The sequence below is a fragment of the Pristiophorus japonicus genome, chromosome 8 (genome assembly GCF_044704955.1).
Source record: "Pristiophorus japonicus isolate sPriJap1 chromosome 8, sPriJap1.hap1, whole genome shotgun sequence".
Classification (NCBI taxonomy): Eukaryota; Metazoa; Chordata; class Chondrichthyes; family Pristiophoridae; genus Pristiophorus; species Pristiophorus japonicus.
In genome coordinates, this window is record NC_091984.1 from 25810591 (window position 1) to 25824764 (window position 14174).

The following is a 14174-nucleotide window of genomic DNA, read 5'->3' on the forward strand; positions in this document are numbered from 1 at the left end:
AGAAAGATGTGAGTTCAGGGTGAGGATGGGGGGGAACATGAGAGGAAGTTTGGCCCAGTGGGCTTGTGGAAGGGAGGGAAGTGGCAGAGGCAGCTGATCAGATGGTCTCAATCATCGTGACTAAGTCCATGAGCTCCTCACACTTGTTGGAGGTCAGGGTGGAGGAGACTGGGGAAAGCAGTTTAAGACGACTGTTTGCAGTGGAGAAAAGCTGCCGCGGGTTATCTTTGCATTCCAGAATAATGCTGGAATAATGAGCAGTTTTGGCAGATGAGAACAGGACCCATTAGTGCTTTGTCGTCCAGCCAAATCTGGTGGTGAATGGCTAAACCAGTTGTCGCCGTACTTGTCGTTCAAGTTTATGTCCCTTGGACTTAAGGGAGTGGAGATGAGAGCTGTACCAGGGGGAATGGCCAGGGTGAGATTAATGGGGACTTGGCCATCAAAGGTTGAGATGAGGGTGTTGTTGAGCACATCGGTAGCTGCAGAAATGTCGTGGTGACAAGAGGGCCAAAGGCTTCAGTTGGGATTTTGAAAGTGCAGTTGTAAACAATAACTCATTTTTTTAAAGCTCCGTTAACGTAATCAAACATCCCAAGGCTCTTCACAGGAGCATTGTCCAAAAAACATTGACACTGAGCCATATAAGGAGACGTTAGGGCAGATAATCAAAAGCTTGGTCAAAGAGGTAGTTTTTAAGGAGCGTCTTAAAGGAAGAAAGAGAAGTAGAGGGGCAGAGAGATTTAGGGAGGGAATTCCAGATATGAGGTAGGAAGTTCAATTCGTGATCCAAAATGACACCTATGTTGCAAACCGACTTGGTCAGCCTTCGACAGCTGCCAGGGAGAGGGATCGAATCAGTGGAAAGGGAATGGAGTTTGTGGCGTGAACTGAAGATGGCTTCGGTTTGCTTGATATTTAATTGGAGGAAATTTCTACTCATCCAGTGCAGGATGTCAGACAAGCAATCTGATGCTAGAGATGGTGAAGGATTTGAGAGGTGGAGGAAAGGTTAGAGCTTTGAAAGATAGTATCATCAGCGAACGTGTGATCTCTACTTTAGTGAATTGGGAGAGTTTTTTTTCCAGGTGCGGTCACAGAAAGGACGTAGGGTTGGGAGGAGAACAGGGATGTGGGTGGAGAGCGATACAAAGAATTGATCCGATTTATTGCAACATTTGTGCCACACTTTGTGGTGCTGATATACAAATATTCAGTGGAACATGTATATGATTATACTGTTCTTGTTTATGATTCAATATATAAAAAATGTTTCCTTTTTAAGATTGCATTTGAGGAATCATTAAAAATACAGCATATGAGGGGGACCATTTGAAACTATAATCCTCTTTCCCATCTCCCAAGAAAATTCCCTTTTTTTTAATAATGTAGTCTGCCATAATAATCACCTTGTGATGAAGCACTCCATGTTCTAATATCTCTCAAGTACTTTCCCCCTTCATTCCTCTCGTGATCCTCCATATTGTCAATCTATGTACTTATAGGCACAATGACACCATTAATGAGCTGATTCACTAAGTTCCATTGTTTCTTCAATCAAAGCTGTCACTGAAGCCAAATATGTTGTCACTTCAACTTTCTTGAGGTCTACCACTTTTCAGGTTTGCTATCATCTGACCACTCTCCTCCTTTACTTCATCTGTTCTCCTCTCTTGGTTTGGGTATCCTATGAACCTTGCCCTTTTAGAACCAGAAATGTTTACTGCCTAGAAAGATGCTATTCGGTCCATGTCCATGCCAGCTCTATCCTAGAGCAATCCAAAATTAATGTCGTCCTCCATCTTTCTCTTCTTAAATATTTATCCAATTTTACATTAAACTTGCAGTGTTAACGAGTGCACTCTGCCTGAGTTGCAAGAACCTAAAGCATTGTTTGTGCAGTATTCCATGCTCCATAGTCCTCTGTACAGAAGTTTCTCCTAACTTTTCTCCTTGCCCCTTTTCATAGTTTAAAATTCATGGCCCCTTGTCATTGACTAGAGGAAATAATCCTTGCCTATTCACTCTCTCAAAACCCTTCAAAATTTTAAATCTCCTCTTGGCCTTCTCTGCTGCAATAAAAGTAAATAGAATTGCATAGAATTTACAGCACAGAAACTGGTCATTCAGCCCAACTGGTCTATGCTGGTGGTTATGCTCCATGGAAGCCTCCTCCAACCCTCCTTTATCTTACCCTATCAGGATTACCCCCCCCCCCCCCCACTTCCTTCCTCCCTCATGTACTTGTCTTGCTTTCCCTTAAATGCATCTATGCTATTTATCCTCAACTACTCCATGCAAATTCCACCTTCTCGTCACTCCTCTGGTAGTCCTAGTGTCGCAAGTGTCTCATTTATAACTGTAGTCTCTCATTTCTAACACCATTCTAGAGATTTTCCAATGTATGCTCTCAATGGCTTTAATGTCCTTTCTATGTCCAAAACTGCACACGGTACTCTGTGGCCAACCAATATTTTGTGTAAATTGATCATTATTTTGTTACTCATGGAGCCGATGCCCTTTTCCTCGGCTACACTGGATGGAGAAGGTAGTAGGGATGAAAGCTGCCCGGAAGCATTCAAAACAGCACAGTAACAACTTTTTCTGCATGCATGTTTGTCCCATAATGCCCATTGAAATTGTAACATCAGTGAGAAACTGTAGCCTTGTTACACGTTGCATAATCAGGGGCTCTTTTGAAATGTGTGCTGCAATAATGACTTCTCATCATAAAAACAAACATCAAATGTATGCGTATAATTTAATACATTACCATTGCATTTAGATGTTTTATAATGTAATCTGCTGTAAAAATATTTTCTAATATTTGTTCATGACCAATAGTCATTATTCATAGCAGAACGGAGTAAAATGTTGCAATATAGATGTGAACAACTCAACTAGATGATAATGCAATGTTTAATATTCTTAGATAAAGTACCATCACAAATTTGTCACACTGGTTCCCAATTCCATCACTGATTGATTATGATGAGGGTTAAAGGGAAAGAAACCTTGAAACTGAGACACTTGTATGAAATGACATTTTATATGGCTATATAGTTACACTTGAAGTGGTTACTTTAACAAGATTATCATTTGCTTAGGGATAGTCCTAGTTACACTTGTGCACCTAACCAGTATAATCTTTAGATGGGTCATTAATGTTGAAAAATGGTAGGCAGTGGTTATATCTATAAGACCCAAGAGATCCAGGAGCTAATATGCCGCAAGCGCAAGGCATTTTTGAACTGGAAGCAGCAACACAACTCTAGGGCAAGAAAGCAGCTCTACAGGCATCTGAAGGCCGAGGTCCAACAGAAAACCTGCGACCTAAAGAACAGATGGTGGGTGGAGAAAACGCAAGAAATCCAGCAGCTAGCCGACAACCACGACATGCGTGGATTCTTCAGCGCAATCAAGACTATCTATGGCCCAAGCACCCAGGGCCCTATCCCATTATTGGCCAAGAATGGAGCGGTGCTCATCAAGGACAGAGGCAGTCAGCGCCTGCTGGAAGCAGCACTTCGCAAATCTCCTCAACCCAGATTATGTCTTCGACGTGAGTGTCCTCGACTCCATCCCACAGCATGCCACCCGCCATCATTTCAGCACAACCCCAGCCCGGCACGAGGTTGAAAAGGCCATCCGACAAGAACAAGTAATCAGGAACCGATGGAAACCCCGCCAAAGCATTAAGACATGGCAGAAAAGCACTACTGGCGCAGATCCATGACACTCCTCTCTTATCTGGAAGGAGGAGATCTGAGACACTAATCGTGACCATCTTCAAGAAAAGTGACCAGTCCAACTGCGGTAGCTACAGAGGAATCTCCCTACTGCCGATCACTGGGAAAGTCATCGCAAGAATCCTCCTGAATCGCCGCCTTCCTGTGGCTGAAGAACTCCTCCCAGAGTCTCGATGCGGATTCCGCCTACTAAGGGGCACAATGGACACTATCTTCACCGCGCGGCAGATACGAGAAATGCAGGGAACAGCATCAACCCCTGTAAATGGCCGCCTTCGACCACACAAAAGCCTTCAGCACCGTCAACCATGAGGGATTATGAAGCGTCCTCCTCAGACTCAGCTGCCCTCAAGTTTGTGCCCATTCTCCCCCTGCTCCACAATGACATGCAAGCTGTGATCCTGACCAACAGATCCACCACAAACCTATTCCATGTTTGGACCGGGGTCAAGCAGGGCTGTCATCGCACCAACGCTCTTCTCAATTTTCCTTGCTGCAATGCTCCATCTCTCCCTCGGCAAGCTCCGCTGGAGTGGAGCTAAATTACAGGACAAATGAGAATTTGTTCAACCTCCGCCACCTCCAGGCCAGATCCAAGGTGGTCCCATCCTCAGTCATCGAACTACAGTGCACGGATGACACCTGCGTCTACGCACACTGAGGCCGAACTCCAAGCCATCGTCGACACCTTCACCGAGGCGTACGAGAACATCAGTAAGACAAAGGTCCTCTATCAACCAGCCCCCGCTGCACAGCATTCCCACCCCAACCCCCGGCTCCGGTTATCAAAATCCACGACGAGACCTTGGACAACGCGGACCATTTTCCATACCTCGGGAGCCTACTGTCCAGGGCAGACATTGATGAGGTCCAACACCGCCTTCAGTGTGCCATTGCAGCCTTCGGTCGCCTGAGGAAGTGTTTGACGACCAGGACCTCAAACCCAGCACCAAGTTCATGGTCTACAGAGCAGTGGTGATGCCTGCCCTCCGATATGGCTCGGAGACATGGACAATATACAGCAGGCACCTCAAAACACTGGAGAAGTACTGCCTCTGCAAGATCCTGCAAATCCATTGAAAGGATAGGCGCACCACTTCAGTGTCCTCGCTCAGGCCAATATCCCCAACATCGAAGCACTGACCACACTCTATCAGCTCCGTTGGACGGGCCACATCGCCTGCATGCCTGACACGCTCCCAAAACACGCGCTCTACTCTCCGCTCCGACATGGCGAGCGAGCCCCAGGTGGGCAGAGGAAACTCTTCAAGGACACACTTTCAAAGCCTCCTTGAAAAAATGTAACATCCCCACTGACCATTGGGTGGTTTTGGGCCAGGGATTCCCAAAGTGGAGGAAAAGCATCCGGGAAGCCGCCAAACACCTCTAGTCTCTCCGCTGAGAGCAAGCTGAAGTCAAGTGTCGACAGCGGAAGGAGCACGTGGCAACCCAGGCACCTGAACGTCCCGATCCTTCCACCGCCGTCTATCCCACCTGTGACAGAGACTGTAGTTCCCGCATTGGACTCTTCAGTCACCTGAGAACTCATTTCTAGTATGGAAGCAAGTGATCCTCGACTCCAGGGGACTGCCTATGATGATGATGATTGATATGTATGTGTATATATAGTGTGTCAGCTGTTGCTCAATGGGTAGCACTCTCGCCTCTGAGTCAGAAAGTTGCGGGTTCAAGACCCATTCCAGGGATCTGAGTGCACGAATCTAGGCTAACACTCCAGTGCAGTGCTGAGGGAGCACTGTGTTTCTGGAGGTGCCGTCTTTCGGGTGAGATGTTAAACTGAGGCCCTGTCTGCTCTCTCAAGTAGACTTAAAATATCCCATGGCGCACTTTCGAAGAAATTATCACCGGTGTCTTGGCCAATATTTAACCCTCAATCAACATAACAAAAACAGCTTATCTGATCATTATCACATTACTGTTTGTGGGCGCTTGCTTGTGCGCAAATTAGCTGCTATGTTTCCCACATTGCAACGGTGACTACACTCAAAGTCCTTCATTGGCTGTAAAAGTGCTTTGAGACGTCCGGTGGTTGTGAAAGGGCTTTCTTTCTTTTATATTTATATATTTTTTTATGTGTACAGCTTTGACTGTTGTATGACTAATGATACTCTTGTTTTAGTGCCAACAGTATCCTCAACTGCACAATCAAAATCACGTCCACCTGTATCTGAAGTTGGAATTCAGAAAGCAATGATTGTGTTGCCACCTCAGTCAAAGATAACTCAATTGCCAGCTACTCCACCCCCTCCTCTGATACCAGCAGGGCAGCCTGTTATAAAAGTAAGTGTTTCTATTTCTGAACAAAATTGTGATTTTAAAGTTCCTAGGATTTGTAACAATTTATTTTATATACTGGTTAATTGTGAAAACTGCCAAATCTTTCAACATTTTAGAATTTGTTCAATCTCCACAGACAAATAGGATTTTCCACATGACTGACCGAAAGCTCACTGCTATGCAATATGAAAGACTTGGTTTGATTTCTATCCTTGCACTCAATTTCTAATATGTTAAGCAGAGAGGTGCCAGCTAGCTGGGCAGTCTGCACAGGGCAGGATTAAACGGAGTGCATTTAAACAGTGTTTTATTTGGAAAGAGGGGGAAGAAGTTGCTGTTTTTAGCCTACACTACTTGTAGTGCTTTGTGTGGCAGGTAGATATTTAATTTCATTACTCCGAACTTAATCTAGATCAAGTAAGTAGTCAAGAATCTAAAATGTAAATTAAGTTACATAAATGCACATTTAATTAAATAGAACAAGGTCATATAGGGATGGCAGTGCAGGTGGTGTGCCGTAACTGCAGCATGTGGGATTTGTGGAGAGCATTGTGATGCCGGACGACCACTTTTGCAGTAAGTGCCTGCATCTTGAAGAACTTCAGCTCAGAGTTGCTGAATTAGAGTCTGAGTTGCAGACATTGCGAGGCATCCGGGACGGGGAGAGTTACCTGGACACTTTAATCCAGGAGGCAGTCACAGCCCTCAAGTTAGGTAATGGACAGGTCTGGTTAGTGGTCCGGAACGGGAGGGTGTGACTGCAACTCGGGCAGGTAAAGGGACCCCAGGTGCAGTGCTGGAGGAGCCTTGGCATTTGTCCTTATCCAACTGGTATGAAGTTCTTGCTGCTTGTGTGGCGAGGGAAAAGCTTGCAGGATGGATGAGCAAGCTGACCATGGCACCATTATATAGGATTACATATGATATACAGTACAGAAACAGGCCATTCGGCCCAACCAGTCCATGCCGGTGTTTATGCTCCACTCGAGCCTCCTCCCGTCTTTCCTCATCTAAATCTATCAGCATAACCCTCTATTCCCTTCTCCCTCATATGCTTGTCCAGCCTCTCCTTAAATTCATCTATTCTATTCACTTCAATCACTCCCTGTGGTAGCGAATTCCAATTCTCACCACTCTTTCGGTAAAGAAGTTTCTTCTGAATTCCCTATTGGATTTCTTGGTGACTATTTTATATTGATGGCCTCTAATTATGCTCTTCCCCACAAGTGGAAACATTCTCTTTGTATCCCCTCATCAAAACCTTTCATAATTTGTAACACCTCTATTAGGTCACCCTGCAGCCTTATTTTTTCAAGAGAAAAGTGATCCAGCCTGTTCATCATCCTTTCCTGATGTGTATAACCTCGCACTTCTGGTATCATCCTTGTAAATCTTCTCTGCACCCTCCCCAATGCCTCTGTATCCTTTCTATAATACGTCAATCAGAATTGTACGCAGTATTCCCAAGGTTCGATTATAAGTTTAGAATAACTTCCCTACTTTTCAATTCGCTACCCCTAGAAATAAACCCTAGTTTGGTTTGCTTTTTTTATGGCCTTGCTAACTTGTGTCGCAACTTTTATTGATTTTGTATAATTGTACTCCCAGATCCCTTTGATCTTCTACCCCACTTCGACTCGCACCCTCCAAGTAATAAGTTCTTCCAACCAAAATGTAATACCTCAGATTTATTTCTGTTGAACTTTATTTGCTAATTATATGCCCATTCTGCAAGCTTTTTTAATGTTCTCCTGTAATTTGTTGTAGTCCTCCTCCGTATTTACTATCGCCCCCAATTTGGTGTAATCCGCAAAATTAGAAATTGTGCTTTTGATCTCGGTCTAAATTTGTTAATATAAGTTGTGAATAACAGTGGTCCCTGCACTGATGCATGTGGAACACCACTTTCCCCCCCCCCCCCCCCCCCCCTTCTGCCACTAGGAATAGCTACCTTTTTCCCCGACTCTCTGCTTTCTGACTTACATATAGGTATTACATTAGCTATCCGCCAGTCCCCTGGCACTACACCTTTTTCTAAAAAATTAAGTATGTGTAGTATCGCCTCTGCTATCACTTCCCTAGATTCTTTTAAAATGCCTGGGTGCATTCCATCCGGACCAAGGGTTTTATCCTCTGAGTTTGATTAGATTATTGAATATATCCCCACCCTTTTTATTTTAAATGTACTTATCTCAACATCCAATATCATATCCACCTGTTCGATCTCCCTGGTAAATATTGAATAATAGCAAAATAATTATTTAATATTTCTGCCATCTCTCTCTCATTACCTGTGGTATTATCCTATCTGTCCCTTAATGGCCCTATTCCCATCCCAATCTTCCATTTTTTTTAATTGATGTGCCTGTAAAATATTTTACTGTTTTGTTTTATGTTCTTTGATTTAATGTTACAGTTCCTCTTTGCCTTCCTAATTGTTTTTTTTGACTTCTCTCCTCTCCTAATCTTTGTATTCTCCCTTATCATGCACTCCCTGCTTTCTATGTACTTAACTCTTTCCTTACCTTTAATTGTTCCCTTATGACTTTATTCATCCATGGAGTCTTATTGGTGTTTACTTTGTTCTTTCCTTTTAGCGGAATATATTCCTGCACTCTGACCACCATTTTAAATGTTTTCCATTGCTGTTCTACATTTTTTTTGCCAATATTGTTGCCCATTTTATTTTCCCAAGTTCTATTAGCCCCTCAATCCACTTTTCTCCAATCTGTTACCTTGGTTTTCATCATCATTTTGTTCTTCTCAATTATCATAAAGCATATTATATTATGGTCACTATTGCCGAGATGTTCTCCTACTTTTCCTTTCTGCTCTGGTTCATTCTCCCTTGTTGGGCGTTTTACATATTGGGTTAGAAGGGAGTCCTGTACACACAGTAGGAACTCCATTCCCTTATCCCCTTTATCTAACTCTTCTGTTCAATTAATATCAGGGTAGTTGAAATTGCCTATTATTCTATGTTCATTTCCCTAATAGTCATAGTCATTACGGCACAGAAGGAGGTCATTTGATCTATCGAGTTAAAGCTGGCTCTCTGCAGTTCAGTCAGTCCCATAACCCTGCAAGTTTATTGCCCTCAAGTGCCTGTCCAATTTCCTTTTGAAATCATTGATCATCTCCGCTTCCACCATCGTCGCCAGCGAGTTCCAGGTCATTATCACTCACACTATGTAAAAAAGTTCTTCCTCACTAATGCAGTTCGGGAGTGTTTAAACTAATATGGCAGGGGGGTGGGAACCTATGCAGCGAGACAGGGCGAAGTAATATGGAGTCAGAAACAGATGATAGAAAGATAAAAAGCAATAGTGGAAGGCCGAGGAAACAAAAAGGGCCACACTACATCATAATTCTAAAAGGACAAAGGGTGTTAAAAAAGCAAGCCTGATGGCTTTCTGTCTTAATGCAAGGAGTATTCGTAATAAGGTGGATGAATTAACTGTGCAAATAGATGTTAACAGATACGATGTGATTGGGATTACAGAGACGTGGCTCCAGGATGATCAGGGCTGGGAACTCAACATCCAAGGGTATTCAACATTCAGGAAGGATAGAATAAAAGGAAAAGGAGGTGGGGTAGCATTGCTAGTTAAAGAGGAGATTAATGCAATAGTTAGGAAGGACATTAGCTTGGATGATGTGGATTCTATATGGGTAGAGCTGCAGAACACCAAAGGGCAAAAAATGTTAATGGGAGTTGTGTACAGACTTCCAAACAATAGTAGTGATGTTGGGGAGGGCATCAAACAGGAAATTAGGGGTGCATGCAATAAAGATGCAGCAGTTATCATGGGTGACTTCAATATGCATATAAATTGGGCTAACCAAACTGGAAGCAATACGGTGGAGGAGGATTTCCTGGAGTGCATAAGGGATGGTTTTCTAGACCAATATGTGGAGGAACCAACTAGGGGGGAGGCCATCTTAGACTGGGTGTTGTGTAATGAGAGAGGATTAATTAGCAATCTCGTTGTGCGAGGCCCCCTGGGGAAGAGTGACCATAATATGGTGAAATTCTACTTTAGGATGGAGAATGAAACAGTTAATTCAGAGACCATGGTCCAGAACTTCAGGGTAACTTTGAAGGTATGAGGCGTGAATTGGCTGGGATAGATTGGCGAATGATACTTAAGGGGTTGACTGTGGATGGGCAATGGCAGACATTTAGAGACCGCATGGATGAACTACAACAAGTGTACATCCCTGTCTGGTGTAAAAATAAAAAAGGGAAGGTGGCTCAACCGTGGCTATCAAGGGAAATCAGGGATAGTATTAAAGCCAAGGAAGTGGCATACAAATTGGCCAGAAATAGCAGCAAACCCGGGAACTGGGAGAAATTTAGAACTCGGCAGAGGACAAAGGGTTTGATTAGGGCAGGGAAAATAGAGTATGAGAGGAAGCTTGCAGGGAACATTAAGACAGACTCCAAAAGCTTCTATAGATATGTAAAGAGAAAAAGGTCCCCTGCAGTCAGAATCAGGGGAAGTCATAGAAACATAGAAAATAGGTGCAGGAGTAGGCCATTCGGCCCTTCTAGCCTGCACCGCCATTCAATGAGTTCATGGCTGAACATTCAACTTCAGTACCCCGTTCCTGCTTTCTCGCCATACCCCTTGATCCCCCTAGTAGTAAGGACCTCATCTAACTCCTTTTTGAATATATTTAGTGAATTGGCCTCAACAACTTTCTGTGGTAGAGAATTCCACAGGTTCACCACTCTCTGGGTGAAGAGGTTCCTCCGCATCTCGGTCCTAAATGGCTTACCCCTTATCCTTAGACTGTGACCACTGGTTCTGGACTTCCCCAACATTGGGAACATTCTTCCTGCATCTAACCTGTCTAACCCTGTCAGAATTTTAAATGTTTCTATGAGGTCCCCTTTCATTCTTCTGAACTCCAGTGAATACAAGCCCAGTTGATCCAGTCTTTCTTGATAGGTCAGTCCCGCCATCCCGGGAATCAGTCTGGTGAACCTTCGCTGCACTCCCTCAATAGCAAGAATGTCCTTCCTCAGGTTAGGAGACCAAAACTGTACACAATACTCCAGGTGTGGCCTCACCAATGCCCTGTACAACTGTAGCAACACCTCCCTGCCCCTGTACTCAAATCCCCTTGCTATGAAGGCCAACATGCCATTTGCTTTCTTAACCGCCTGCTGCACCTGCATGCCAACCTTCAATGACTGATGTACCACGACACCCAGGTCTCTTTGCACCTCCCCTTTTCCTAATCTGTCACCATTCAGATAATAGTCTGTCTCTCTGTTTTTACCACCAAAGTGGATAACCTCACATTTATCCACATTATACTTCATCTGCCATGCATTTGCCCACTCACCTAACCTATCCAAGTCACTCTGCAGCCTCACAGTATCCTCCAGCATAACGGGGAACAAAGAAATGGCAGACCAATTGAACAAGTACTTTGGTTCGGTATTCACTAAGGAGGACACAAACAACCTTCCGGATATAAAAGGAGTCAGAGGGTCTAGTAAGAAGGAGGAACTGAGGGAAATCCTTATTAGTCGGAAAATTGTGTTGGGGAAATAGATGGGATTGAAGGCCGATAAATCCCCAGGGCCTGATGGACTGCATCCCAGAGTACTTAAGGAGGTGGCCTTGGAAATAGCAGATGCATTGACAGTCATTTTCCAACATTCCATAGACTCTGGATCAGTTCCTATGGAGTGGAGGATAGTCAATGTAACCCCACTTTTTAAAAAAAGGAGGGAGGGAGAGAGGAAACAGGGAATTATAGACCGGTCAGCCTGACCTCGGTAGTGGGTAAAATGATGGAATCAATTATTAAGGATGTCATAGCAGCGCATTTGGAAAGAGGTGACATGATGGGTCCAAGTCAGCATGGATTTGTGAAAGGGAAATCATACTTGACAAATTTTCTGGAATTTTTTGAGGATGTTTCCAGTGGAGTGGACAAGGGAGAACCAGTTGATGTGGTATATTTGGACTTTCAGAAGGCTTTCGACAAGGTCCCACACGAGATTAATGTGCAAAGTTAAAGCACATGGGATTGGGGATAGTGTGCTGACGTGGATTGAGAAGTGGTTAGCAGACAGGAAGCAAAGAGTATGAGTAAATGGGTACTTTTCAGAATGGCAGGCAGTGACTAGTAGAGTACCGCAAGGTTCTGTGCTGGGGCCCCAGCTGTTTACATTGTACATTAATGATTTAGACGAGGGGATTAAATGTAGTATCTCCAAATTTGCGGATGACACTAAGTTGAGTGGCAGTGTGAGTTGCGAGGAGGATGCTATGAGGCTGCAGAGTGACTTGGATAGGTTAGGTGAGTGGGCAAATGCATGGCAGATGAAGTATAATGTGGATAAATGTGAGGTTATCCACTTTGGTGGTAAAAACAGAGAGACAGACTATTATCTGAATGGTGGCAGATTAGGAAAAGGGGAGGTGCAACGAGACCTGGGTGTCATGGTACATCAGTCATTGAAGGTTGGCATGCAGGTACAGCAGGCGGTTAAGAAAGCAAATGGCATGTTGGCCTTCATAGCGAGGAGATTTAATTACAGGGGCAGGGAGGTGTTGCTACAGTTGTACAGGGCCTTGGTGAGGCCACACCTGGAGTATTGTGTACAGTTTTGGTCTCCTAACTTGAGGAAGGACATTCTTGCTATTGAGGGAGTGCAGCGAAGGTTCACCAGACTGATTCCCGGGATGGTGGGACTGACATATCAAGAAAGACTGGATCAACTGGGCTTGTATTCACTGGAGTTCAGAAGAATGAGAGGGCATCTGATAGAAACGTTTAAAATTCTGACGGGTTTGGACAGGTTCGATGCAGGAAGAATGTTCCATTGTTGGGGAAGTCCAGAACCAGGGGCCACAGCCTAAGGATAAGGGGTAAGCCATTTAGGACCGAGATGAGGATAAACTTCTTCACCCAGAGAATGGTGAACCTGTGGAATTCTCTCCCACAGAAAGTTGTTGAGGCCAATTCACCTAAATATATTCAAAAAGGAGTTAGATGTAGTCCTTACTACTCGGGGGATCAAGGGGTATGGCGAGAAAGCAGGAGTGGGGTACTGAAGTTGCATGTTCAGCCATGAACTCATTGAATGGCGGTGCAGGCTCGAAGGGCCAAATGGCCTACTCCTGCACCTATTTTCTATGTTTCTCACATCCCCCCTGTATCTCTTGCCCAAAAGCCTAAATCTGTGTCCTCTAGTCCTTGTACCATCAGCTAATGGGAACAGCTTTCTCTGTCTACCTTATCCAAACCCGTCATAATCTTGTACACCTCTATCAAATCTCCCCTCCACCTCTTTTACTCCAAGGAGAACAACCCCAGCTTCTCCAACCTTGCCTTGTAGTTAAAATCCTTCATCCCTGGAACCATTCTGGCATGTCCTCTGCACCTTCTCAAGGATCTTCCCATCTTTCCTAAAGTGTGGTGACCAGAACTGGACTAACCAGAGTTTTTTTTTTACAAAGGTTCAGCATAACTTCCCTGCTTTTGTACTCCATACCTCTCTACGAAGCCCAAGATCCCATATGCTTTGCGAACTACTCTCTCAATATGTCCTGCCACCTTTAAAAATCTATGCACGTGAACTCCTAGCTCCCTCCGTCTCTGCACACTCTTTAGAACTATGCCATTAAATCTGCATTGTTGCTCCCTATCCCTTCTGTCAAAATGCATCACCTCCCACTTCTCTGTATTAAATTCCATTGTCCAATCTGCTAGCCTATCTATGTCCTGTTGCAGTCAATTGGTATCACCCTCACTGCCACCCCTCTAAGTTTGGTATCATCAGCAACTTTTGAAATGTTACTCTGTATTCCAATATATGTCATTTATACAGGTACGTCCTCCCAAATCCGGAATGTTCCGAAATCGGTGGAGGGTTCGTCCGAAATCTGTAAAAATGTTTACAACAGTAAATAATCCTCCCCCTCCCCCCCCCCCCCAAAAAAAAAACCACGCGCACACGTACCAAAAAAAAATTGCAAAAAAAAAAATTCACAAAAGTTAGACACTGAACTATCGATTCGCTGCAAAAGAATTGACGGAATGCTTCAGTTATCTCTACTTTACATACCATCAATATGGGTGCCCTTTATACTGTCTCAACTT

At 44.1% G+C, this 14174-nt stretch overlaps 1 protein-coding gene across 1 annotated transcript in view; it reads left to right on the plus strand.

Moving 5' to 3' along the window:
• LOC139268440 (bromodomain-containing protein 3-like) overlaps nucleotides 1–14174 on the plus strand; it is a 153506-nt gene that overhangs the window by 67460 nt on the left and 71872 nt on the right. Inside the window, exon 6 of the mRNA XM_070886594.1 lies at nucleotides 5890–6050. Coding sequence (XP_070742695.1) covers nucleotides 5890–6050 — 161 coding nt within the window. The remainder of the gene's footprint in view (nucleotides 1–5889; nucleotides 6051–14174) is intronic.